The 27,711-nt window shown below is 38.8% G+C and overlaps 4 protein-coding genes across 4 annotated transcripts; all 4 read right to left on the bottom strand.

Moving 5' to 3' along the window:
* Positions 1 to 261: 261 nt before the first annotated feature.
* Positions 262 to 2,209, bottom strand: LOC308417742 (hemoglobin subunit beta-1-like; the record flags this gene model as incomplete). Its single annotated transcript, XM_080913056.1, has 3 exons — positions 262 to 383; positions 950 to 1,159; positions 2,191 to 2,209. The coding sequence occupies 3 exons, from the start codon at positions 2,207 to 2,209 to the stop codon at positions 262 to 264; spliced, it is 351 nt and encodes a 116-aa protein (XP_080769182.1).
* Positions 2,210 to 5,096: 2,887 nt separating this feature from the next.
* On the bottom strand, positions 5,097 to 6,300 carry LOC308418119 (hemoglobin subunit beta-2-like; the record flags this gene model as incomplete). Its single annotated transcript, XM_080913442.1, has 3 exons — positions 5,097 to 5,225; positions 5,870 to 6,092; positions 6,209 to 6,300. 3 exons carry the CDS (start codon positions 6,298 to 6,300, stop codon positions 5,097 to 5,099), a joined length of 444 nt encoding a protein of 147 aa, XP_080769568.1.
* An 8,280-nt stretch (positions 6,301 to 14,580) lies between these two features.
* LOC308418117 (hemoglobin subunit beta-2-like) lies at positions 14,581 to 16,030 on the bottom strand. Its single transcript, XM_080913440.1, has 3 exons — positions 15,877 to 16,030; positions 15,538 to 15,760; positions 14,581 to 14,843 (listed from the first exon to the last, which is right to left on the bottom strand). Exons 1-3 carry the CDS (start codon positions 15,966 to 15,968, stop codon positions 14,715 to 14,717), a joined length of 444 nt encoding a protein of 147 aa, XP_080769566.1. The 5' UTR covers positions 15,969 to 16,030; the 3' UTR covers positions 14,581 to 14,714.
* Positions 16,031 to 22,332: 6,302 nt separating this feature from the next.
* LOC308418115 (hemoglobin subunit beta-2) lies at positions 22,333 to 23,743 on the bottom strand. Its single transcript, XM_080913439.1, has 3 exons — positions 23,588 to 23,743; positions 23,249 to 23,471; positions 22,333 to 22,594 (listed from the first exon to the last, which is right to left on the bottom strand). Exons 1-3 carry the CDS (start codon positions 23,677 to 23,679, stop codon positions 22,466 to 22,468), a joined length of 444 nt encoding a protein of 147 aa, XP_080769565.1. The 5' UTR covers positions 23,680 to 23,743; the 3' UTR covers positions 22,333 to 22,465.
* Positions 23,744 to 27,711: the final 3,968 nt, after the last annotated feature.

Genomic DNA, 27,711 nt, shown 5'->3' with positions numbered 1-27,711 from the left:
TGGTTGGTTGATAGTGTTGTTCTTCCTATGGGGTTACAAACCCCTTCAGTTCCTTCAGTCCTTTCCCTAGCACCTCCATTGGGGTCCTCATTCTCATTCCAATGGTTAGCTGCCAATATCCACAACTGTATTCGTCAGGGTCTGGAGGAGTCTCTCTGTAGACCTTCTCTTAGGACCCTTTTGTTCTAGAGCATTGCCTGGTCCAAACTTGAAATTACAATTCGCACTTCATATTGTAAGTTGTAACAGCTGGAAGGGGAGTTAGTAGTACTTCTGTGCCAGGGCAATGGCCATTCCAGCCACCACCCTCTGGAAGGCAGCTTGTGCACAGAGGGTGATGTCCTTGCCCAGGTGATGGCCCAGAAAATCACATTGCCCACGAGCTGTGGGAAGATGGAAGAAGCATTAAGCTGACAGAGAACAATTGTACCAGATGCTGCAGGCCCATTTCAAATGGATTAATGTTATAATCTTAAAACTGGTAAAAATTACTACTGAGTTCTCTTGGTCATTTTGATGAGAATTATTATGGTAGACAAAATCTATATGCAAAATAAATTATTTCCTATTGCTCTTGCTTAAAACCCAATTAACATTCAATTATTCACTAGAGCTATGAAAAGAAACAGAGACTCTTTTGTCTTTTTGTCTTCTGGGTAAGTTTCCAGGAGATGTTTTAAATAAAAAAAGAGATAAAATGATGTATTTTAAAACTGCAGCTAAAAATAAAAAGTCTACCGAATAAAGACCAAGTGACAGCATAGAAGAACAGAGTGAGAGGGAGAATCTATTATGAGTAAAGCCTAAAATAACTGGAACCCAGTCTACATTCCACAGGGCACATTCACATACCTCCCTAGATTATTTGTTTTTCCCTTTGGATGGGAAGTAGGGCAGGAAACCCAGGGGAAGATCACCAAGGGCACCCATCAGACTCACAATCAGTTTTCAGGATCCACATGCAGCTTGTCACAGTGAAGCTCACTAAGCCTGGCAAAGGTGCCCTCAATATCCAGGTGTTTCAGGCCATCACTGAAGGTGTTTATCACCTTCTTGCCATTGGCTTTGATGTTGGAGTTACTCATGATAGCAGAGGCATTGAACAAGTTCCCCAAACTTACCAAGGTACCACTGGGTACAAGGGTAGATACATAGCAGCCTAAAAAGGAAAACATAGACAGGGGACAATGAAAGTTAGTGCCTGCTGAAAAGCAGACCTGTGTCTCCAAGCAGCCAGGTATGTCTTAGAAGCTGCCTTGTACCCTGGATACCAACCTGCCCAGAGACTAGGTGCCAACTCTATCAGGGTTCACCTTTCCCTACCAGTGAGGTCAAGTCAATTCTCAGCGTCAATCAGTGAAACATGGTGTCTGAGTCTGAGATTGCAAGTCGACAGAACAGTATTAGGAGCAAATGTAAGATGTAACTGGAAGCCCTCTACTTTGTAGGCCAAATTCTGGCTCTTGGGTACCCTGTCCTGTGTGAGAAGATTGGCCAATGCCAGGCTGTGGCTCTGCAGGGTGAAACTTCAGAGATGACAGCAATACCTAATAAGGGTGGGTATGGAACAGGCTTAGGCATTTGAGTTCTGGATACTCAGTGTGAATATTGTCTGTTCTTATCCTTGCAGCAAACTCTGCTTCTAAAATATCTTCTTTAAATGCTGTATTTAAAAGTGTTTGCATCAATAACATAATCTGTGAGATATTACCTTTCAATGTAGTATAATAGACAAATTAAAACTTTAAGTGCATTATATCTTAGAAATTTTTCTGATTGTTTGCTTTGTTTTGTTTTGTGCGGTTTTTTATATCTTTGTTTTCTAGTTTGACTGCATGCTAGGTTCTCTCAGCACTAACACAGATTATGGAACATAAGAAAAAAGACAAAATAATTATTCACCTACTGTATTTCTATGTCTACTTTTCTTCATGTTTGGAAAAAACCTTTGAGTTGAAAACTAAATGTGCAATCATTTGTTTCAAGTAGGTTTATGTGTTTGCTCGTTTTTTTAATTTGATCGTTTAACTGGGTCATTCGGGGGAAGTAGTACACAGATGAATAGACCATGTCCTGGACATTTCTCTCTTTTATTTGTCAGACTGGGAAATGAAAACAGAGAACTCTTTGCTCAGAAAATAAAATGAAATGAAGTGAACATAAAGCTAGTTATAGCCCAAAGGTTAATACCAATGTTCAAAGAACCCATTGTCAGGAGGGAAATATTGAATGAGAGAGAGGTTTATCCATTTGTCATTATCTGCAGATTTCTGGAGGAAAAGAAGGAATTCCTGTCACATAAATGGGAAGTTTTGTGAAAGAGAAAGAGTAAAGGAAAGTAGAGGAGCAGAGAGAGAAAGGAAAAGTAGAAAGACGAGAAAGAGAAAAGAGGGGAGGGAAATAACAGAGAAAGATTTTCCTAGTGACAGAAAAACTCAGTGGCGGGGACTTGAAAGACATACTCCCTGTGTTCAAGAATATTCTCCCTCTCTCTCTCTCTTATTACATTCCTCACTGATTGAGTCACCCAGACTGCTGCTTCCTGGGCAGTGAGTAAAATGTGTATATTTTAGAAGCATTTTCTTTCTTAATAGTTTTTACCTCATCCTGTTTGCTCTCTATATTTGTCACTACTGTTAAATTATCTAATTTTCATCTTCATGCTTTTCCAGTCTCATTAACCACCTATCCTCCAAACCCTCATACAAAATGCCTCAACTTTTCATGCTAGGTCATCTGCTTTTCCTTTCCTTCTTGGTGTTAAAAGCTTCAGGAATCCTTAAATAAACTCTGAGGCTGACACCAAAAAAAGACATGAAAAGAGGAACCTGAGAAGCAAGGCTTCAGCATGAGAGGATGAGGGAGAGATGTAGGGTGAGGATGCCTCATGTGCATGAGAGAAATATGGGAAAGTATTGAACCGTGAAGAAAAGTAGCAAAAACTTCTTGAGTTATTGTCATAGAGACCCAGGGGAAAACCAAACTTGACTAGCAATAAACATTTTTAAAACAATAGTTCAGTCACATAATATTTGTGGTATTTTATTCTGTATCTATACAGATAATTGTGTAAATAAAATCACTTATATGAGTTCACTTTTAAATCCTACTGAAAATATACTAGAAAGAAGAGTAGAGAACACTTGGAACCTCTATTTTGTTTAGAGAATTGAGCATAACCTGGGTGTTATGGTAAGAAAAACAAACTGAGAGTATTACAGATTGTCTTACTCTAGTAACTCTATGTGAACAAATGCTGCCCAACTGTGCGTAAGAGCTTTGATCCTGACCCATACCTGGATACTAAAGATAGATATATATAGAAAACCAAGTGCTTCCATTTACAGGGTATTATGAACATTTTTGAAAGATACACAATACTTTTATATCCATGAATTTGATTACAGTCAGCTTGCAAATTGGGCACACATGTAGTAGCCTGATTTAGGTGTTCTTTTTTTGTTGTTGTTGTTTTTGTTTTTGTCAAATTTTATTGGATATTTTCTGTATTTACATTTCAATTGTTATACCTGTCCCCCCACTCTCATCTCTCCTCCCTCTCAACTTGTTTCCAAGAAAGTGTCCCCTCTCCCAATCACCATCTTCACCTCAGTGTCTTGGCTAATAAGGATGTTGTTCTTCCTGTGAGGGTACAACCTTTCAGCTATTTCAATCCTTTCTCTAGCTCTTTATTTGGAGTCTCCTCTTCAGTTTAATGTTTAGCTACAAGCATCCTCATCTGTATTTGTATGACTCTGAGAAAGTCTCTGAGGAGACATCCATGACTGGTCCCTGCCAGGAAACACTTCTTGGCATCAGCAATAGTGCTTGGGTTTGGTGGCTGCAAATGCTATGGTTCTCCAGGTGAGGCAGTCTCAGTACATCTTTTCTTTATTGTATTTTCTCCCCTGTTTTATTCTTCCTTCTAAGGAGAACTGGGGCATGCAAATTCTGATCTTTCTTCTTTTTGAGCTTCATAATTCTGTGGATGTTATCTTGAATATTCTTAGCTATTTATTATGGGTGGGGGCACTCCTGGGCATATGCCCAAAATTACCTTTAATATCTAACAAGGACACATGCTCAACACTGTTCATAGAAGCCTTATTTATAATAGCCAGAAGCTGGAAAGAACCCAGATGTCCTTCAAAAGATGAATGGATACAGAAATAGTTTTACATATACACAATGGAGTACTACTTAGCTATCAAAAACAGTGACTTCATCAAACTTCTAGGCAAATGGATGGAACTTGAAGCTATCATCCTAAGTGATGTAACACAGTCATAAAAGAAAACTCATTGTACATATTCACTTATAAGTGGACATTTCATAAAACAAGAGTAATGAGCCTTCAAAACCAGATATTCTTATTGTCTCTAGTCTTATATTTCTGTCATCTATAATTCATAACTCTGGATAGAGCATAGTGCAGTGTGTGAAGGTCCAGGGAAAGCACCATTTGAAAACAATAGTGACTATTGACTGTGAGGCATGGTGTGACACAGGGCACTTCTAGTCTCTCTTCAATCATACCACCGTTGCTATTGGAGATGTGTAAAGTAACAGAATTCAGGAAAAGATAAATAATATCACTAGGAAAAAAGGAAGGAACACTTTAGAGAACAGTGATAATCTTAGGCAAGAAGAATTATTGGGTAGAGATCTGTGGGATGTTGGGCAGGTAAGAAAAAAGACAAGAGACATTTCTGAGAAAGACTAGAGAAACTAGTAATTAACATGAAATGTAAGCAAAATCTAGTGTGTAAATGAAACTTTTTCTTGAATTTTCTCTGAGTGGTTAGTAGGGGGCATTAGGAGATTTGCCTTACTGCTTGCTGTCCCAGCACGTATCATGAAGCACAAATTATTTATTTCCCCAAGGTTGCAACTCAACTTCTTTGTATCTTGAAACATTAGTATGAACCCTTCTATGACACACAGAAATAACTTAGCACACCATTGCAGTGAAACTAAATGCCTTTTATTAGTCAGAAGACAGAATTTCAAAGGTTTTGATCATATTTCCAACAACAGACAGAAGCTCTCTTGGGAACAATTTACCATTGCACACAGACAAGATAAGGAAATGGAGTTTAGTGGTACTTGTGAGCCAGGGCAGTGGTCACTCCAGCCACAACCTTTTGGAAGGCAGCCTGTGCATCGGGAGTAAAGTCCTTGCCCAGATGATGGGCCAGAACAACCACAATCACATTGCCCAGGAGCTGTGGGAAGATAAAACAATCATCCAAATAATTATAGTCTAAAGCTTCAAGGCACTGGAGGACAATTTCAAGTGGTCCTTAGATTTCCAGGTATAAAGTACTGACAAATTATAATAATAACTCCTCTGTGTCAGACTTCATTAATATGTAAAATATATTCTTCCCTTTCACTCAAAAACACAACTACTGGTACTATTTTTATAGCTATTGAAAATAAACAGAAACTCACATAAGTTCCTAGTTCTCAGAGAAAGTTAATAGAAAATATTTAAAAGAAAACAAGTATATAAAAGAAGAAAAATGGTTAGGGAGAAAAGAAAGTGGTAGGGAAATGGAGAAAGTTGGAAGGAAATGACTGGGAAGAGAGGAGCAGAGAAGCTGAGATCAGGAAATACGTAATTTAATTAACTTAAAAACAATCTGCAACTAAAATATTAAAGTGCTGACAACACAGGAGAACAGAGTGAGACGGAGCACCGACTGTGAGGAGAGGATAAAATAACTGCACTCCTGTCCACACTCTACAAGGCATATACATACCATCATCAAAACTACTCCCTAGATCCCTTCCTTTTTTTCTTCAGATGGGAAGCTGGGCAAGAAACACAGGAGAAGAAAACCCAGAGGGTGCACTTCAGACTCACCATGAAGTTCTCAGGATCCACATGCAGCTTGTCACAGTGGAGCTCACTGAGGCTGGCAAAGGCGTCCTTCAAGTTGTCCAGGTGTTTCATGCCGTCATTGAAGGCATTTATCACCTTCTTGCCGTGGACCTTCACGTTGGGGTTACCCATGATAGCAGCGGCATTGGACAGGTCCCCAAACTTATCAAAGTACCTCTGGGTCCAGGGGTAGACACATAGAAACCTAAAAAAGAAAACATAGGTAGGGGACAATGAAAGTGAGTTACTGCTAGAAAGCAGACCTGTGACTCCAAGCAGCCAATTTCTACTTAGGAGCTGCCTTGTAACCTGGATACCAACCTGCCCAGGGCCTCAGCGCCAAGTGCACCAGTGTTGACCTTTCCCCACAGGCCATTAACACAAGCCTTCTCAGCATAAGTCAGGTGCACCATGACGTCTGATTCTGAGGTTTCAAGTCAACCCAACGTTGTCAGAAGCAAATGTGAGGAGCAATTGATCCTACCCGACCTTTTATGCTCTTTCCTGGCTCCTTCCCTCCCTGTCGTGTGTACGCCGATTGGCCAGTCCCAGGGTGTGGCTGTACAGAATCAGGCTTCAGTGATGACAAGCATATCTCTCACTTATATCATTAATAATTAAAGAGCTAAAAATGTTGCCTTATGGCAATTCTGGGTATTTAAAAATCATTATGTTTAATTTTGCACACCAAGAAAACGTTGGCTATGTTCATGTTATGTTTTGTTTTACCTGTATTTTATGCTTGTGGTAACAAGTAGGATTTCAATACATACTATCAAACCTTTAGAGAAAACCAAGTACTGAAAAAATATATTCATATACTTTTATGCATAAATGCTTTTAAAATCTGTACATTTATCTCTGATTTTAAAAATAAATTTGTTTAATTTAAAAAAGAAGTTAATTTCTTCTCATTGTTCCTGAGTCACATTGCACAAGAATATGAAAGATTATATTTAGCAGTCAAGGTGATGTCTCCATTTGATTCCAATAATGACTTCTTTCTTGTGTCAACTCAACCTTCTGATAAAGAAATTGCATCTTACATGGTTTGATCTTTTTTTCCTTCTCTTATGTGATTGTTTGTGTAGCTTAGTTGTATATATGTGTTTTATCAAGTTCTCAGAACACGTGTGTGAGGAAAGTGCAAGGAGCTCAATAACTGCTTTCATGGAATAGTCTTTGATTGTTCTGTACCTTATTGTAGGTTCAGGATCTCTCAAGTAAACCCAGAGCTTACAAATATTATTAGCTAGAATAGCCAGCTTTTCAAGGAATTGAATTGGACTGTCTTGTCTTTGAAGCTTTTGAATTATAGGCAGACAACCTTGAACTTTATTCACTGAATCAACTCCTCAGAACATACTGCCCTTGAGTTTATATTTGTATCTCTGTGTGTATCTGTGTGTCCATTTGTATGACTTGGAGTGTGTGTCTGTATTTCTGCGTGAATATATCTGTGTTGTGTACATGTGTATATTTAAATATGTGTCTCTCTGTGTGCTTAATCTGTGTATATCTGTGTTGTATAAGTGTATATATTTAAATATGTGTTTCTGTGTGTGCTTAATCTGTGTATATCTGTGTGTATGTATATTTGTGTGTATGTATGTCTGTGTGTACGTATGTGAACCTCTATATATGTATGTAAACTTACTTGTTTATTTCACTTTTGCCCATAGAAAAATAATGTTTAAAATATAAGCAAGTTTGCTTTGGGCATGTCCTATGCAGTGGTTATTCTATTCAATTTTTCAAGATCGACAGATGCAAATGGAGAATTCCCAATTCTAAAAAAAAAAATCAATATAAAATTATTTAGAACCCAATTTTTTAAAACATTAGTAGAAGGAAGTCTTTCAAATTAGAGACTATGGAGCTATACATATTTCTTGTTCTCTTGATCTGGAAATGTGCCTAGGGCCAAATGACAAGAAGGTAGAAAGATCAGGAATTCAAGGCTTATACTTAAACATAGTAAAAGCAATATACAACAAAACAGTAGCAATCGTCAGAATAAATGATGAAAAGTTTGAAGCAACTCAATAAAATTAGGGACTAGACAAGGCTGCCCACTCTCTCCTTACGTATTCAATATTGTACTGGAAGTACTAGCCAGAGCAATCAGACAACAAAAAGAGGTCAACGGGATAAAAAATGGAAAGAAAGAAGTCGAAATATCACTATTTGCAGATAATGTGATAGTATACTTAAGTGACCCCAAAAATTCCACCAGAAAACTTTTACAGGTGATAAACAACTTCAGCAAAGTGGCTGGAAATAAAATTAGGTCAAACAAATCAGTAGCCTTCTTCTACTCGAAGGATAGAAAGGCTGAGAAAAAAATAGAGAATTCACATTATTAAAAATAGTCACTAAAAATATAAAATCATTTGGGGTGACCATAACCAAGCAAGTAAAAGATCTGTATGACAAGAACTTCAAGTCTCTGAAGAAGAAAATTGAAAAAGATATCAGAAGATAGAAAGATTTCCCTTGCTCATGGATTGGAAGTATCAACATATTAAAAATGGCCATCTTGCCTAAGGCAATCTACAGATTCAATGCAATCCCCATCAAATTTCAACTCAATTCTTCATAGAGTTAAAATGATAAATTTGAAAATTCTTTTGGAATAATAAAAAACCCCAGGATAGCAAAAACCATTCTCAACACATAACCAGGCACACTGAAACTAATAAAACAGAAAGAAGAGAAGAGCTTAGTACATATAGGCACAGGGGAAATTTTCCTGAACAGAACATCAATGACTTATGCTCTAAGATCAAAAATCCACAAATATGATCTCACGAAATTGCAAAGACCAGTAAGGCCACGGAGACTGTCAACAGGACAAGACTCAACCACAGATTGGGAAAAGATCTGTTAACAATTCTACATCTGATAACGGCTAGCATCTAGTATATATAATCAACTCAAGAAGATAGACTCTAGAGAAACAAATAATCCTATTCAAAAAATGGAGTACAGAGCTAAATCAAGACTTCTCAATTGAAGAACATCAAATGGCTGAGAAGCACCTAAAGAAATGCTCAACATCCCTTGTCATCAGGGAAATGCATGTCAAAACAACCCTGAGATTGTACCTCACAAGAGTCAGAATGGCTAAGATCAAAAACTCAGATTACAACAGATGGTACCATGGATGTGGAAAAAGAATATCACTCCTCCACTTCAGGTGGTACTGTAAACTGATAAAAGCACTCTGGATATGAGTCTAGTACTTCCACAGAAAATTGGTCATAGTACTACATGGGGACCTAGCTATACCACTCTTGGGCATATACCAAAAGGAATATCCCCTATCTAACAAGGACAAATGCACAACCATGTTCACAGCAGCCTAATTTGTAATATCCAGAAGCTGGAAAGAACCCAGATGTCCTTCAACAGAGAAACAGATACAGTAATTGTGGTACATATACACAATTGAGTACTACTCAGCTCTCAAAAACAATGACTTCATAAAGTTCCTAGGCCAATAAATGGAACTTGAAGCAATCATTCTGTGACTGAGTGAGGAACCCAGTCACAAAAGAACACTCACAGTATGTACTTAGTTACAAGTGAATACTAGCACAAAAAGAGCAGGATAAACTAGGAACCATCCACAAAACTTATGAAGCTCAAAAGGAGGAAGGCCAGAAAGTGAATTCCTCAGTCTTTTTTAGAAGAAAGAACAAAATGTTCATAGGAGGAAATAAAGGGGAAATACAGGGCAGGGATTGGAGAAAATATCATCCGGAGACTGTCTCACCTGGGGATCTACCCATATGCGTACAGTAGTGCTTACTGGCAAGATCCTTATATAAATGCCTGCTTAGAGGCTTGACCAGAGCCATACTGATACAACTGAGGAAGCTTGCAGCAATAGACTTTACAGGGGACCTGAATAAAAGATCTAGAGAAAGCATTGAAGGAGCTGAAAGGATTTGAAACCCCATGAAAAGAGCAAAATTATAAATTCTCCAAACCCACCACAGCTCCCAGGGACTAAAACACTAATCAATGATTTTGTATGGAAAGACCCATGGCCTGAGGTACATATGCAGTGGAAGATTGAATTTTCAGACATCAATTGGAAGAGAAGCTTTCCATCCAGTGAATGCTCCTTTTCCAAGTTAGGGGAACACCAAGGTGCTGAAGTGGGAGAGGATGGATGGGAGACAGAGTACCTTCATGAAGACAATGGGAGTGGGAGGGGAATGGGATTGTGAGAAAGAGATAACATCTGATATGTAAATGCAGAGAATTTCAAATAAAAAGATTTTTTTGGAAGAAAAAAAAGGAAACCTCTCCTTATGTACATTTTTCTATACCAATAAAAGAGGAAAACTTTCAACCTTCATTACAAAAGCTCCTTCTTTGGCACTAGATACCAATAAATAGAGAAATAAAAACCTGGTCAAAGTGCAGAGAACAATATTGTTGTAACTCTTTATGAGACAACTATATAATACCTCCTTCTTCCAAGGCTAAAGGATCATTTCGGAAAGAGGAAGGGATGAAATGTGTTAAGAGCCAGAATTAGTGCACACCTATAGCAAAAAATTGTTTGCCATGAATGACAAGGCAAATGACTGAGATTTTTTAAAAGGCCATATGAAGTTAGGAAGGAAGGGGGTTAGGTGGGTAAGAGAAGAGATGAGTAGGAAGAACAGTAGGGTGCAATTGATCATAATGTTTATATGTATGTGTGACTTTCTCAAGTAATAAGAAAATTTGGCTGCTTCTTCATATACATACAAGTAAATTAATAGAACAGTATTATGTAAAAGTTAAACATTTATAACATTTTAATTTAATAAAAATAAAAATTAAACATAATCCACAATTCTTTCTCTTGAACCTATTGTCATCCTTTCTTTTGTCACACAAATCCTTGTCCATTTAATAATAACAATTGATTTAAATGTCAAATAAAGAAATATTTGGGCCTTTAATTCAAGGAATAATTTACCTTCAAGTCAACTTAGCCCTTCATGTCTCAAATGAGAAAAAATAAAAAATTAAGATGAATCTTGGTAATTGCATTCATCTCGAGCAAGCTCATACTTACACACAATGGGGATACCTACATAGCCAAATAAAAGAGCTTTTTATATCAGTAGTAATTTGTTATTTATCACTATAACAATTTTTAGATATTTTTATAGCAATGGACATAGAGATGATTTTTGACTGATGTAGAGCTAAAAAATATAGAGATTGAGAAATTACCGTATAGATTCTCCTTGTGAGTCAATAGTACTACATACAATTTTTTTAGCATAGCCAAATAACCAATTGTTTTCAAAGTTTAGGATCTGACCTCAAAGGATACCCGGATGTCCAGTATCTAATCTTCCAAGGATCCTAACTAGTAAGCCTCTCCTTTGTCTTCATTGAAACCTAGGACATGTGTGAACTTAGATTCAAGAAAATTAGTATCAGCAACTTATTAGTAATCTAGATGTCACTTTTAGAAATGCTATCCAGTCAGGCTTTTGGGGCTATTTAGTCCAAAAGTTAGTCAATTACTACATGTCTATAAATATTGTACCTTTGATTTCACACATGCCATTGCTTATGCCTGAAGGCTCACTATAAGCAGTTTTATTTTTTCCTTATTTTCTCATTAATTTATTACCTAACTTTGCATTAAGGTCACAGTCCCTGTTCCTTTCTCTTCTCCCAATCCCACCATGTCAAACAAATCCTCTAATTACCTTATCTCCTTTTCTTTAGAGAAGAGGAACCCCCCCCCCTTAGGTAACACACATGCTTGGCCAGCAGAATGCACTAGGACTAAGTACATGCTCACCCACAAGGTCCCAGACCAGGTAGTTCAGCTAGAAGAAAGGGATAAAAAGCCAGAATTAGAAACAGCTTCCTTTCCATATGTTAGGGGACCCATATGAAGCCCAAGCTACCCATCTGCAACAAATGTGTGTGTGAGCTAGGTCCAATCCATGCATGTGTTTTGTTTGGTGGTTCAATCTCTGTGAGTCCTCATGGGCCCAATTGAATTGACTCGGCAGGTCTTCTTGTGGTGTTATTACCCCTCTGGCTCCCTCAGTCCTTTCCAACACCTTTCTGCAGCACTCCCTGAGCTCTTCCTGTTGTTTGGCTGTGGATCTCTGTATCTATTTCCATCAACTCCTGGATGAAGCCTCTCTGAGGACAGTTATAGTATTTCCTGTGTGAAAGCATAACAGACTATCAATTAATAGTTTCAGGGGTTGGATCTCTCTTACAGAAATGGTCTCAATTTAGTAATTCATTGGTTGGCCATTTCTTCAGTCTCTGTTCCATCATTACTCGTCCACAACTTGAGGCAAGGACAAATTTGTGATGGAGGTTTTATGGCAGATAGATGCTCCTGTTCACCACTGGAAGTCCTGCCTGATTACAGGAGGTAGTCACTTTAGTTTTCATAGCAGCATTTCCTAAGAGTCTCAGCTAGGGTCAATACCCCCATAGACTTATGGGACTCTCCCCTTTCCAGGTTTCTAGCTAGTCCAGATATGCGTCCATTATTTTCTGTTTTCTCTTCCAGGCCTCCCCACCTCATCCTATCCTTGATCCCCACACCTTCACCCCTTTAGTATTCCTTCCTCACCCCCCTCATAAGTTTCTTTCTGGTTCAGCCATTAATTGCTAGGCTTACACTTTCATGTTGTACCAAGCAATTTGTACAAAAAAAAAAAAAAAAAAAAAAAAAAAAAAAAAAAAAAAAAAAAAAACCCAAAACAAAACATAACAAAACAACAACAACAAAAAAAAACCAAGAATTTGTTGAGTAACTATATCTTAATAATTGGTAGTTCTAAGGATTTATGAAATGAAAGAAAAAACTAAAATTTCCTACAGGCTCATAAAATAAGAGGTGATAGGCTCTCTGCTCCTCCCTCCTGCAGACCCTGCCACACCTTCTCATGCAGTGTCAGGTACATCCCTTAGACAAGATGGTGAAGGTCAGTGTGAATGGATTTGTCCATATTGGGTGACTGGTTACCAGGGTTGCCTTCTGCTCAGGATCCGGCAAAGTGGAGATTGTTGCCATCAACGACCCCTTTATTGTCCTCACCTACATGGTCTGCATGTTCTAGTATGACTCTACCCATGGCAAATTCAATGGCACAGTCAAGGCTGAGAATGGGACACTTGTCATCAACTGGAAGCCCATCACTATCTTTCAACAGGCAGATCCCACTTAAATGATGGCGTGATGCTGGTGCTGAGTATGTTGTGGCATCTACTGACATCCTCACAACCATGTAGAAGGCCTGAGACCACTTTAAGTATGGAGTCAAAGGGTCATCATCTTTGCCCCTTCAGCCGTTACTTCTATTTTTGTGATGGGTATGAACCCTGAGAAATATGAAAACTCACTCAATGAGATTATCAGCAATGCATCCTGCACCAACAACTGCTTACCCCTGTATAAGTTCATTCATATCAACCTTGACATCATGGAATAGCTCATGACCATATTTCATGCCATCACTGCCACTCTGAAGACTATGGATGGCCCTTCTGGAAAGCTGTGTTGTGATGGCAATTGGTGAGCCCAGAATATCATTCCTCATTCACTGGTGCAGCCAAGGCTATGGGCAAGGTCATCCCAGAGCTGAATGAGAGGTTCACTGGCATGGCCTTCCATGCTACTACCCCCAGTGTATCTTCTTTTGCATCTGATATACCAATTGGAGAATTCTGCCAAGTATGATGACATCAAGAAGGTATTCTGAGCTCCTTTTTATTTTTTTATGGGTGGAGGCACTCCTGGGCATAAGTAGCTCCAATATCTAACAAACACACATGTTTAACAATGTTTATAGCAGCCTTATTTATAATAACTAGTAGCTGGAAAGAACCCAGATGTTCTTTAACTGAGGAATGGATTCAGAAATTGTGGTATATTTACACAATGGAGTACTAATCAACTATTAAAAACAAGTTCATGAAATTTCTAGGCAAATGAATGGAACTTGAAGCTATTATCTGAGTGAAGTAACCCAGTAACAAAAGGAAATATATGGTACATATTCACTTATGAGTGGACATTTCATAAGAAACCAGTTATGAGCCTTCAAACTAGATATTTTTATTAACTCTAGTCTTATAATTCTCTCATCTGTAACTCACAACTCAGGACAGAGCATAGTGTGAAGTTTGAAGGTAACAAGAAAAGCTCCATTTGAAAACTATAGTGACTATTGACTGTGAGGCATGGTGTGACACAGGGCACTTCTAGTCTCTCTTCAAGCATACCACCATTGCTATAGGAGATGTGTAAAGGAACAGAATTCAGGAAAAGTTATATAATGTAAATATGTAAAAATGGAGGAAAAACTTTAGAGAACAGTGATAATTTTAGTTAAGAAGAATTATTGGGTAGAGATCTGTGATGTGTTGTGTAGGTAAGAGAAAACACAAGGAACAAGAGACAACTATTAATTTACATGAAAGGTAAGCAAAATTTAGTGTGTAAATTCATTTCTTGAATTTTTTTCTGAGTGGTTAGGAGGGGGCATTAAGGGATGTGCCTTACTGCTTGCTGTCCCAACAGATATCATTAAGCACAAATCATTTATTTCTCCAAGGTTGCAACTCAACCTTCACTTCTTTGTTTCTTGAAACTTTAGCATGAACCCTTCTATGACACACAGAAATAAATTAGCACACCATTGCAGTGAAACTAAATGCCTTTTATTAGTCAGAAGACAGATTTTCAAAGGTCTTGATCATTTTGCCAACAGTGGACAGATGCTCTCTTGGGAACAATTGACCATTGCACACAGACAAGATCAGGAAACAGAGTTTAGTGGTACTTGTGAGCCAGGGCAGTGGCCACTCCAGACACCACCTTCTGGAAGGCAGCCTGTGCGTCGGGGGTGAAGTCCTTACCCAGGTGCTGACCCAGCACAACCACAATCACATTGCCCAGGAGCTGTGGAAAAATGAAACAATCATCAAAAAAACAAAAAAAAAAAAACAAAAAAAACAAAACAAAAAAACTGTAGAGCAAAAGTGCCAGAAACTGGAGGTCAATTTCAAATGCATGTTATATTTCCAAACTGTAGTACTGACAAATTATAATAATAACACTTCTGTGTCAGAAAGCATTTATATATAAACATATTTTCCCTTTCTTCCTGGCATGAAACCAAATTACTGCAACTGTATTTTATAGCAGTGGAAAAAACTAGAACTCACATAACTTCCTAGACTGCAGAGCAAGTTAACAGGAAATATTTGAAAGAAATCAAGAAGTATATAAAAGACAAGGAAATGTCTAGGGAGAAAAGAAAAGGGTAGGGAAATGGAGAAAGTAGAGAGGAAAGGACTGGGAAGAGAGGAGGGGGAAGCTAAGATCAGGATGAGAAGTAAATATGTAACTTAATTAATTTAAAAAAGAACTGCAACTAAAAAAAACAAAATTACTGACAACACAGGAGAACAGAGTGAGATGGAGCATCGATTGTGAGGAGAGGATAAAATGACTGCCCTCCTATCCACACTCCACAAGGCACATACACACCATCATCAAAACTACTCCCTAGATCCCTTCCTTTTTTCTTCAAATGGGAAGTTGGGTAGGAAACCCAGGAAAAGGAAATCGAGGGGGCACCCATCAGACTCACCCTGAAGTTCTCAGGATCCACATGCAGCTTGTCACAGTGGAGCTCACTGAGGCTGGCAAAGGTGCCCTTGAGGCTGTCCAGATGTTTCAGGCCATCAGTGAAGGCATTTATCACCTTCTTGCCATGGGCCTTCACATTGGGGTTACCCATGATAGCAGCGGCATTGGACAGGTCCCCAAACTTATCAAAGTACCTCTGGGTCCAAGGGTAGACACATAGCAGCCTAAAAAGGAAAACATAGACAGGGGATAATGAAAGTTAGTGCCTGCTGAAAAGCAGACCTGTGACTCCAAGCAGCCAATTTCTACTTAGGAGCTGCCTTGTAACTTGGATACCAACCTGCCCAGGGCCTCAGCGCCAACTGCATCAGCGTTCACCTTTCCCCACAGGCCATTAACACAAGCCTTCTCAGCATCAGTCAGGTGCACCATGATGTCTGTTTCTGAGGTTGCAAGTCAACACAACTGTGTCAGAAGCAAATGTGAGGAGCAACTGATCCTGCCCCACCTTTTATGCTCTTTCCTGGCTCCTTCCCTCCCTGTCCTGTGTGAGCAGATTGGCCAGTCCTAGGGTGTGCCTCTACAGAATCAGGCTTCAGTGATGACAAGCATATCTCTCCCTGGATGCTGAGGCACAGGCTTAGGAGTTTCAGCTCTGGGTATGCCTTCTGAAGAGTGTCTGTCCTCATCTCTGCAGGAAACACTGCCCCTAAAGTATCCTTTTTGACAACACATTTACTTAATCAACTACCAAATTTGTTGTTAAAATTATTTATCTACTTTTCTCAATATGCGGATAAGAAACATAGAAGTAAAGTATAGAAGTTAATTTTTGGGGTGTATGCCCAGAAGCAAAGTAACTGGGCCTTAGGTAGTACTATGTCCAATTTCCTGAGGAACTGCCAGCCTGATTTCCAGAATGGTTGTACCAGTTTACAACCCCACCAACAATAGAGGAGTGTTGTTCTTTCTCCATTTCCTTGCCAGCGGCTGCTGTCATCTGAGTTTTTGATCTTAGCCATTCTGACTGGTGTGAGGTAGAGTCTCAGGGTTGTTTTGATTTACATTCATGATGACTAGGGAGGTGGAGGATTATACTTAGGTGCTTTTCAGCCATTAAGGACACATGCTCCACCAAGTTGATAGCAGCCTAATTGATAATAGTCAGGTGCTGGAAAGAACCCAGATCTAACTTCAGTAGATGAATGGATATTAAAATTGTGGTATATTTAAACAATGGAGTGCTACTCAGCTATTAGAAAAAATGACTTTACGAAATTTCTAGGAAAATGAATGTATCTAGAGAACAACATCCTGAGTTAGATAACACAGTCACAAAAGAACAGACATAATTTAAAGTCACTGATAATTGGATAGTAGACACACAAAGTTCTGAATACCCACAGACCATATGAAGCTCAAAAAAATAAAGGCCAAAAAGGGGAAGCCTCAGTCCTTAGAGAATAAAAGCAATAAATGTATAGCACCCTCCCAGAGTAGGGTACACCTAGACCTTAAATCATTAATAACTCAAGAGCTAAGAACATAGTCTTGTGGCAATTTTTGGTATATAAAAATTATTATATTTAATCTATAAACACCAAGAAAACTTTGACTATTTCCATGTTATGTTTTGTTTTACATGTACTTTATGCTCAATGTAACTGGTAAGATATCAATGCCTACTATCAAACCTTTAAGAAAAACAAGTACTAAAAAAATATATTCATATACTTTTAGTCCAAAATGCCTTTAAAAATTTGTACATGTGTTTTTTTAAATAAAGTTGTGCAAAAAAAGTAAACCTCCCCTTAAGTATTTTCTCCCATACCAATAAAAGAGAAAACTTTCAATTTTCATTAGAGAAGCTCCTTCCTTGGCACAAATATCAATAAATAGAGAAATATAAACCTTGTCAATGTACAGAGAATAAGATTGTTGTAGCTCTTTATGGAACAATATAAGATACCTCCTTCTTCCAATGATCAAGGATCTTATTGATAAAGGAAGGGGTAAAATATTTTAAGAGCCAGAATTAGTGCACATCTATAGAAAAATGGTGTTTTCAATGAATGACAAGGCAAATGACTGAGATTTTTTTTAAATCCATATAAAGTTAGAAAAGAAAGGTGCAGGTGGGTAAGAGAAAAGATGAATGGAAAGAACTCAAGGGTTCAATTGATCAAAACATTTGTATGCTTTTATGACTTTCTCAAGTAATAAGAAAATGTTCATGCAAGTAAACTAATATGATAATTTTGTGGAAAAGTTAAACATTTATAACATTTAAATTTAATAAAAATAAGAATTACTCATAATCCACAATTCTTTCTCTTGAAACATTTGTCATCTTTTCTTTTTGTCATGCATATCCTTGCTAATTTAATAATAACAATTCATTAAAATGTCAGATAAAGAAATTTTGGGGCCCTTAATTCAAGGAAGAATGTATCATCAAATTAACTTAGCCCTTCATGTCTCAAATGGGAGGAAATAAAAAATGAAGATGAAACTTTGTGATTGCCTTCATCTCTAACAAAGCTCATATTTGCACACAATGGGGATACCTATATGGTCAAATATGAGCTTTTTATATCAGTAGTAATTTTTTATTTTCGGTGCAACAATTTTTAGGTAATTTATATAGCAATGGACATATATTCAACTGATATAGAGATAAAAATCGTAGAGATTGAGAAAATACCATATAGATTCCCCCTGTGAGCCAATAGTATGACATACAATGCTTTTAGCATAGACAAATAACCAATTGTTTTCAAAGTTCAGGATCTGACCTCAAAGGTTACCCGGATGTCCAGTATCTAAACTTCCAAGGATCCTAACTAGTAAGCCTCTCCTTTGTCTTCATTGAAACCTAGGACATGTGTGAACTTAGATGCAAGAAAATTAGTATCAGCAACTTATTAGTAATCTACATGTCACTTTTAGAAATGCTATCCAGTCAGGCTTTTTGGGCTATTTATTCCAAAAGTTAGTCAATTACTACATGTCTATAAATATTGTACCTTTGATTTCACACATGCCATTGCTTATGCCTGAAGGCTCACTAAAAGCAGTTTTATCTTTTCCTTATTTTTTCATTAATTTATTGCCCAACTTTGCATCAAGGTCACAGTCTCTGCTCCTTTCTCTTCTCCCAATCCCACCATGTCAAACAAATCCTTTAATTACATTATCCCCTTCTCTTTAGAGAAGAGGAAACACCCTCTTAGATAACACACACCCTGGGACAGCCGACTGCAGCAGGACTAAGTACATGCTCACCCACAAGGTCCCAGACCAGGTTGTTCACCTAGAAGAAAGGAATACAGAGACAGGGAATAGAATCTGAAACAGCTTGCTTTGCAAGTGTTTGGGGACCCACATAACACCAAGCTACCCATCTGCAATAAATGTGTGTGGGAGCTAGGTCCAATCCATGCATGTATTTTGTTTGGTGGTTCAATCTCTGTGAGTCCTCATGGGCCCAATTGAATTGACTCAGCAGGTCTTCTTGTGGTCTTCTTACCCCTCTGGTTCCCTCAGTCCTTTCCATCACCCTTCTACACAACTCCCTGAGCTCTGCCTGATGTTTGGCTGTGGATCTCTGTATCTATTTCTATCAACACCTGGATGAAGCTCCTCTGAGGACAGTCATAGTATTTCCTGTCTGAAAGCATAACAGACTATCAATTAATGATTTCAGGGGTTGAATCTCTTTTACAGAATTGGTCTAAAATTGAGCAAGACATTGGTTGGTCATTTCCTCAGTCTCTGCTCCATCTTTATCCTGTACTACTTGTGGCCAGGACAAATTTGTGCTGGAGGTTTTGTGAGCAGGTAGATCACCTCTCCACCACTTGAAGCCCTGCCAGGTTACAGGAGGTAGTCACTCCAGTTTTCATATCCCTGTTTTCTACGAGTCCAAGCTAGGGTTAATAACACATAGACTTATGGGACTCTCCCCTTTTCCAGGTCCCCAGCTAGGCCCAGAGATGTGCCCACCAATTTCTGTTCTCTCTATCAGCCCTTCTCACCTCATCCCAATCATGATCCCCACACATTCACCCATTTATTATTCCTTCCTCACCCACCCACCCAGTTTCTTCCCCTCTGGCTCAGACATTAAAGACTAGGCTTACTGTTTCATCTTGTACCAAGCATTTATTCAACAAGTATTTGTTGAGTAACTATTTCATAATAATTGGTAGTCCTAAAGATTTATGAAATGAAAGATAAATGTAAAATTTCCCCAAAGCTCATAAAATAAGGGATGATAGGCTCTCTGTGCCTCCCTGTTTCAGAGAGAGCCACATCCTCTCATGAAGTGCCATCAACTACCCTTAGACAAAATAGTGAAGTTCGGTGTGAACAGATTTGGTTCTATTGGGAACCTGGATATCAGGGCTGCCTCCTGCTCAGGACCTGGCAAAGTAGAAGTTGTTGCCATCAATGACGCCTTTATTGTCCTCAACTGCATGGTCTACATGTTCCAGTATGACTCTACCCATGGCAAATTCAGTGGCAGAGTCAAGGCTAAGAATGGGATGCTTGTCATCAATGGGAAGGCCATCACTATTTCCAACAGCGAGATCCCGCTAAAATCAAATAGGTTGATGCTGATGTTAAATATGTTATACCATCTACTGACATCATGCCACCATGGATAAGGCCTGGACACACTTGAAGGGTGGGGCCTAAAGGTCTTCATCTCTGCAGCTTCAGCTGATGCCCCCATGGTTGTAATGGGCGTGAACTATGAGAAATATGACAACTTACTCAAGATTGTCATCAAGGCATCCTGCACCACCAACTGCTTAACTTCCTGGCTAAGGTCATCCATGACAACTTTGGTATCATGGAAGGGCTCATGACCACAGTTCATGCCTTTATGACACTCTGAAGCCTGTGGATGGCCTCTTTGGAAAGCTATGGTGTCATGGCTGTGTGGCTGCCCAGAACATTATCCCTGCACGGATTGTAACTGCCAAGGCTGTGAGCAATGTCATCTCGGAGCTAATGGGAAGCTCACTGGCATGGCCTTCCGTGCTTCTACCACCGATGTATCTGTTGTGGATCTGACATGCCATCTGGAGAAACCTGCCAATATGATGAAACCAAGAATGTGCTGAAGAAAGCAGCCGAGGTCCCAGTAACAAGCATGCTGAGTTATACTGAGGACCAGGGTTACTCCTGTGACTTCAACAGCAACTCCCACTCTTCTACCTTTGATGACAGAGCTGGCATTGCTCTCAATGACAACTTTGTGAAGTTCATTTCCTGATATGACAATGAATATGGATAAAGCAACAGGATAGTGGACCTCATGGCCAACATGGCTCCTAAAGCATTTGTAACCCTGGACCACCTGCCCCCAACAGGGACACTGAGAGCAAGAGAGAGGCCCTCAGTTGCTGAGGAGTCCTATTTCAACAAGGCCCCCAACAAATGAGCATCTCCCTCACAGCTACCATCCCAGACCGGCATAATATTAGGAAGGGCCAAGAGACCCCTCCCTACTCTCTTGATTTCCATCAATTAAGTTATGCTGCACACAAAATTTAAAAAATTAAATAGGAAATTATAAATACGGAAATTGAAAAAAACGTAAGTCAATCAAAATTTTTTACCATTATTTTCTAAGAACATTAATAGTAGTGTTTCATAAGATTAGGTTATGGTTATATCATGATTATCATGAGATTTTTTCTTTAATCCCTGATCCTCTATTTGACCTTCTTTTCCTCTCTTGTTTTGTTCTCCCTTCTAAGAATGACTGAGGCATGCACACTCTGGTGTTCCTTCTTTTTGAGCCTCATGAATACTGTGAATGGTTGCTTGGGTATTCTGAGATTTTTTTTATGGGTGGAGACATTCCTGGGCATATACCCAAAAGTAGCTCCACTATCTAACAAGGGCATATGCTCAACAATGTTCATAGCAGCCTTATTTATAATAGCCAGAAGGTGGAAAGAACCCAGATAACCTTCATCAGAGGAATGGATCCAGAAAATGTGGTACATATACACATTAAAGTACTACTCAGCTATTAAAAACAAGTTTATAAAATTTCTAGGCAAATGGATATAACTTAATGCTCTCATCTTAAATGATGTAACACAGTCACAAAAGAAAGTTCATGGTATTTATTCACTTATAAGTGGATATTCCATAAGAGCCAGTAGTGAACCTTCAAACCTAGATATTCCTATTAACTATTGTCTCATGTTTCTCTCATCCATCACTCCTAACTCAGGACAGAGTATAGTGTGATGTGTGAAGGTAACAGGAAAAGCTCTGTTTGAAAACTATAGTGACTATTGACTGTGAGGCATGGTGTGACATGGGGCACTTCTAGTCTCTCTGAGCAAACTGCAGTTGCTATTGGAGATGCATAATTGAACAGAATTCAGGAAAAGTTTTATAATGTAGATAGGTAAATATGGAGGAAAAAGTTTAGAGAACAGTGATAATTTTAAGCAAGAGAAATTCTTGGGTAGAGATCTGTGAAGTTCTTGAAAGGTAAGAGAAAAGACAAGAGACATTTCTGAGGAACACTAGATAAAACTAGTAATTTACATGAAATTTAAGCAAAATCTAGTGTGTAAATGAGGCAATTTCTTGAATTTTCTCTGAGTGCTTAGGAGGGGTCATTAGGAGATGTCCCTCACTTCTTGCTGTCCCAACACATATCATGAAGCACAAAACATTTGTTCCCCAACTCAACCCTTACTTCTTTGTATCTTGAAACTAGCATGAACCCTTATATGAGACAAAGAAATAAATTAGCACACCATTGCAGTGAAATAAATGCCTTTTATTAGTCAGAAGACAGATTTTCAAAGGTCTTGATCATTTTGCCAACAATGGACAGATGCTCTCTTGGGAACAATTGACCATTGCACACAGACAAAATCAGGAAACAGAGTTTAGTGGTACTTGTGAGCCAGGGCAGTGGCCACTCCAGACACCACCTTCTGGAAGGCAGCCTGTGCAGCAGGGGTGAAGTCCTTGCCCAGGTGCTGACCCAGCACAACCACAATCACATTGCCCAGGAGCTGTGGAAAGATGAAACAATCATCAAAAAAAAACTGTAGAGCAAAAGTGCCAGAAACTGGAGGCCAATTTCAAATGCATGTTATATTTCCAAACTGTAGTACTGACAAATTATAATAATAACACTTCTGTGTCAGAAAGCATTTATATGTAAATATATTTTCCCTTTCTTCCTGGCATGAAACAAAATTACTGCTACTATTCTTTAGAGCTGTTGAAAAAAAATAAGGACTCACAACTTCCTAGTCCTAAGAGCAAGTTAATAGGAAATATTTGAAAGAAAACAAGAAGTATGTAAAAGACAAGGAAATGTCTAGAGAGAAAAGAAAAGGGTCGGGAAATGGAGAAAGTAGAGAGAAAATGACTGGGAAGAGAGGAAGGGGAAGCTGAGATCAGGATGAGAAGTAAATATGTAACTTAATTGTTTTAAAAAAATAATTGCAACTGAAAAATTAAAGTACTGACGACACAGGAGAACAAAGTGAGATGGAGAACCGATTGTGAAAAGATAAAATAACTGGAACCCAGTCAACACTCCACAAGGCACATCAACACCATCATCAAAACTACTCCCAAGATTACTTCCTTTTCTTTCTGATTGGAGGGTGAGTAGGAAACCCAGGGGAAGATCACCCAAGGGCACCCATCAGACTCACCCTGAAGTTCTCAGGATCCACATGCAGCTTGTCACAGTGGAGCTCACTGAGGCTGGCAAAGGTGCCCTTGAGGCTGTCCAGATGTTTTAGGCCATCATTGAAGGCATTTATCACCTTCTTGCCATGGGCCTTCACGTTGGGGTTACCCATGATAGCAGCGGCATTGGACAGGTCCCCAAACTTATCAAAGTACCTCTGGGTCCAAGGGTAGACACATAGCAGCCTAAAAAGAAAAACATACAGAGGGGAAAATTGAAAGTTAGTCCCTGCTGGGAACAGACCCATGTCTTCAAGCAACCAAGTTCTAGTTAGGAGCTGCCTTGTAACTTGTATACCAACCTGCCCAGGGCCTCAGCGCCAACTGCATCAGCGTTCACCTTTCCCCACAGGCCATTAACACAAGCCTTCTCAGCATCAGTCAGGTGCACCATGATGTCTGTTTCTGAGGTTGCAAGTCAACACAACTGTGTCAGAAGCAAATGTGAGGAGCAACTGATCCTGCCCCACCTTTTATGCTCTTTCCTGGCTCCTTCCCTCCCTGTCCTGTGTGAGCAGATTGGCCAGTCCCAGGGTGTGCCTCTACAGAATCAGGCTTCAGTGATGACAAGCATATCTCTCCCTAGATGCTGAGGCACAGGCTTAGGAGTTTCAGAAGGCTCTGGGTATGCCTTCTGAAAAGTGTCTGTCCTCATCTCTGCAGGAAACACTGCCCCTAAAGTATCCTTTTTGAAAACACATTTGCTTAATCAACTACCAAACTGGTTGTTAAAATTACTTTTGCACTTTTCTCAATATCCAGATGAAAATCTGAGAAGCAATTTATAGAAGGTAAATTATTCTCATTGTTCCTCAGTCAAGTTGCACAAGAACATGCAAAAAGAAATTTTTAGTATTCAAGATGATGGCTCCATCTTGATCCAAAATATGACTTGATTCTGATGTTACATCAACCTCCTGAAAAGCAAATACATCTTACATTGTTTGATGTGGCTTTTTTCTTCTCTTATGTCAATGTTTGTGTGGCTTATTGTATATATGTGTTTTCTCAAGTTCTCAGAACACATATGTGTGAGGAAAGCCCGAGGAGTTCTATAACTGCCTTCAGGGAATAGTCTTGGATTGTTCTGCTCCTTATTGTAGAGTCAGGGTCTCTCAAGCAAACCCAGAGCTCATATTTATTATTAGCTGGGATAGCTGGCTTTTCCAGGGATTGTACTGTACTGTCCTGTTCCATGCTTTTGAATCACAGGCAGGCAGCCTTGAACTTTATTCACTGAACCAATTTCTTAGCACATGCTGCCCATGAGTTTCTCTCTCTCTCTCTCTCTCTCTCTCTCTCTCTCTCTCTCTCTCTCTCTCTCTCTCTCTCTCTCTCTCTCTGTGTGTGTGTGTGGGGGGGTAGGTGCATGCATGTCCATTTGTGTGTCTTGGAGTGTTTGTCTGTATTTCTGTGTGAATATATCTGTGCTGTGTACATGTGTATATTTAAATATGTGTTTCTGTGTGTGCTTAATCTGTGTATATCTGTGTGCATGTATGTCTGTATATAAGTATGTGAGCCTCTTAGTGAGCCTCTATATGTGTATGTGAACTTGCTTGTTTATTTCACTTTTACCCATAGTCAAATAATGTTTAAATTATAAGCAAGTTTGCTTTGAGTATGTCCTATGCAGTGGTTATTCTATTCAATTTTTCAAGATAGACGGAAGCAAATGGAGAATTCCTAATTCTAAAAAAAAATATCAGTATAAAATTATATAGAACCCAATGTTTTGAAACATTAGTAGAAGGAAGTTTTTCAAATTAGAGCCTATGGAGCTATACATATTTCTTGTTCTCCTGATCTGGAAATGTGCCTAGGGCCAAATGACAAGAAGGTATAAAGAGACTGACAGATTGACTCATTCATTCTTTATTCATTTGTTTATCATTCCTTCATTCAGTTTTTGTCTCTGCTTGCTACTACGTGTACTATATTTTGAATCGTGTTCTTGACTGAAATTGTTAACCCCAATCTCTGTTTGGATTTGTTTGGTCAACTTGACACAAGCTAGAGTTGTTTGTGAAGAGAAACTGCAACTGAAAACAAATGCTTCCTGGCATCAGCAGTAGTACTTGCTGACAGGAGCCTGATACGGATGTCTCCTGAGAGGATCCACCAGAGCCTTACTGATACAGATGAGAATACTTGCAGCCAACCATCTGATAGAGCAAGGGGACTGCAAAGAAAGAGTTAGAGAAAGTACTGAAAGTGCTGAAAGGGTTTGCAACCCCATAGGAAGACCAACAATATCAACCAACCAGACCCTCCACCCCCAATTTCCCAGGGACTAAAACACTAGTCAGTGAGTACACATGGAGGGACCCATGGCTCCAACCTCATATATAGCAGAGTATGGAAGGCATTGTCTGGCATCAATAGGAGAAGAAGCTCTTAGTCACTAAAGGCCCCTTACCTAATGTAGAAGAATTTCATGGTGTTGAGGTGGGTGTGGGTGGGTAGGTATGTATTGGAGCATCTTCATAGAAATAAGGGGAGCAGGAGGTGGAATGGGAGAGGGGCAAAAGAGGATAATATCTAAAATGTAAACAATACAATAACCAATAAAAGAGAAGAAAAGGAAGAGAAATTATTCCATCAGATTACTTGTAGAGAATCCTGTAGGGTGTTTTATTGATTAGTATCTGATGATGGTGGGCAGCCCATGGAGAACGGTGCTACCCCATAACAGGTGTTAATGATGCTGTAAGAAAGCAGACCGAGCAAGCTATGAGGAACAATCCTCTGAGCAGTGTTCTTCCATGGCCTTAGCTTTAGTTCCTGCCTCCATGTTCATGACTTAAGGTCTTGCCTGACATCCCCCATGTACCCCGTGGTGATGTAAGATTTAAGAGAACTGGCATGAGTAAATGCTTTCCTCCCAATGGTTTTGATCATGGTCGCCCCTCCCCCTAGACTTCTGGAATTCTCCCCTTTCCTGGGACTCAAGCTAAGACCAGAAATGCCTCCACCAATTTCTTTTCTCTCCCAGCCTTCCACAACTCATTCTAAGCCTGTTCCCCACATCTTTACCCCTTTCCTATTTTTTCCTCACCCCCCCTCTAACCCAGTTTCTTCCCCGCCTGGCTCAGCCATTAAAGGTTGTTTTGTATTATAATAAGCATTCAGTGAATAAGTATTTGTTGAGTAAATATATCATAATAATTTTTAGTTTAAGAATTTATGAAATGAAATACAAATTTTAATTTTCTTCTAAGCTTATAAATAAAAAGATAATAAATATGAAGAATGAAAAAAGTAAATTGATAAAAATATTCTTAATATTATTTTCAAGAACATTAAGAGTGTTTCATTAGAATAAGCCATGGTTACATCATGATTATTCTCTCTACAGATAAAGTTATTTTTCTCCTTCCAAGTGACCTGTTATGGAAAAATACTAGAAATAAAATATTTTATAAGTTAGAAAAACTAAGTCAATTTTCTGAAGCAGTAGAACCAAACAATTATTTGTGTACTATAGAAACTGTTATGGGTCCTATGAGGGAAATATAGAAATAAAGATCTGGAACTCTGTAGGTTTATTAATGCCCATAAGCATGGTAAAACTTACCTTACATAAGGAGCTTTGATGATGTAACTTCTAAACAGCATGTATTCCTAAAAGGAAGACATTCCTAAAATCCCTCCATCTTTAATATCTCACCCTTGTGATTTTTTTTTCTGTTTCAGAACATGAGTTATTTGAAATGACTCTGGAGTTTTCCCAATACTGGGATATGAGCTGAGGGACCTAGAAGATATTTTCTATCTATAAAGCATTCTCAGTGTCTGTTATATGCTACGCACTGAGAAGAACAGGTTGAACACTAAACAGCCTCTGCACTCAGGCTTGCTACCAACAGGACAGTGTAATGTGGTCAGTAAATCCTACAGTACAGGCAGAGTTACCACAAAAGTACAGTACTTTCCCATATATATTCAGTGTAAGTGAATCCACATATGAGAGTGTCTGTCAGTCTCTCTCGTCTGTCTGTCTGTGTCTGTGTCTGTTTCTCTGTCTGTCTGTCTCTCTCTCTCTCTCTCTCTCTCTTTCTCTCTCTCTCTGTGCATGTGTATGTGTGTGTGTGCATGTGTATGTGTGTGTGTGTGTGTGTGTGTGTGTGTGTGTGTGTGTGTGTATGTGTTATTTCTGAGACCAGGTGACTTCGCAAAGAAAGAGGAACCAGGTTGTAAATAACAAGTAAATCTAAAAGCAGCCAATAGGAACACACCAATTTCAAGGAACACATGTGAGTTAGAAATTTTTAAGACCCTTCTAATTTTACATATAACAGAAAGAGCATTCATAGAAAAACATTATTTTATGACCATGATCAGAATTATATGGTTTTTCTTCTCCTTTCCTTCCTGTAGTTTGTAGCATTAATTAGAGTAGAGCTTTAAATCATCTTATTATTTT

The sequence above is a fragment of the Micromys minutus genome (assembly GCF_963924665.1).
Source record: "Micromys minutus genome assembly, chromosome: 2".
Classification (NCBI taxonomy): domain Eukaryota; kingdom Metazoa; phylum Chordata; class Mammalia; order Rodentia; family Muridae; genus Micromys; species Micromys minutus.
This window is presented reverse-complemented; position numbering and strand designations above follow the sequence as displayed.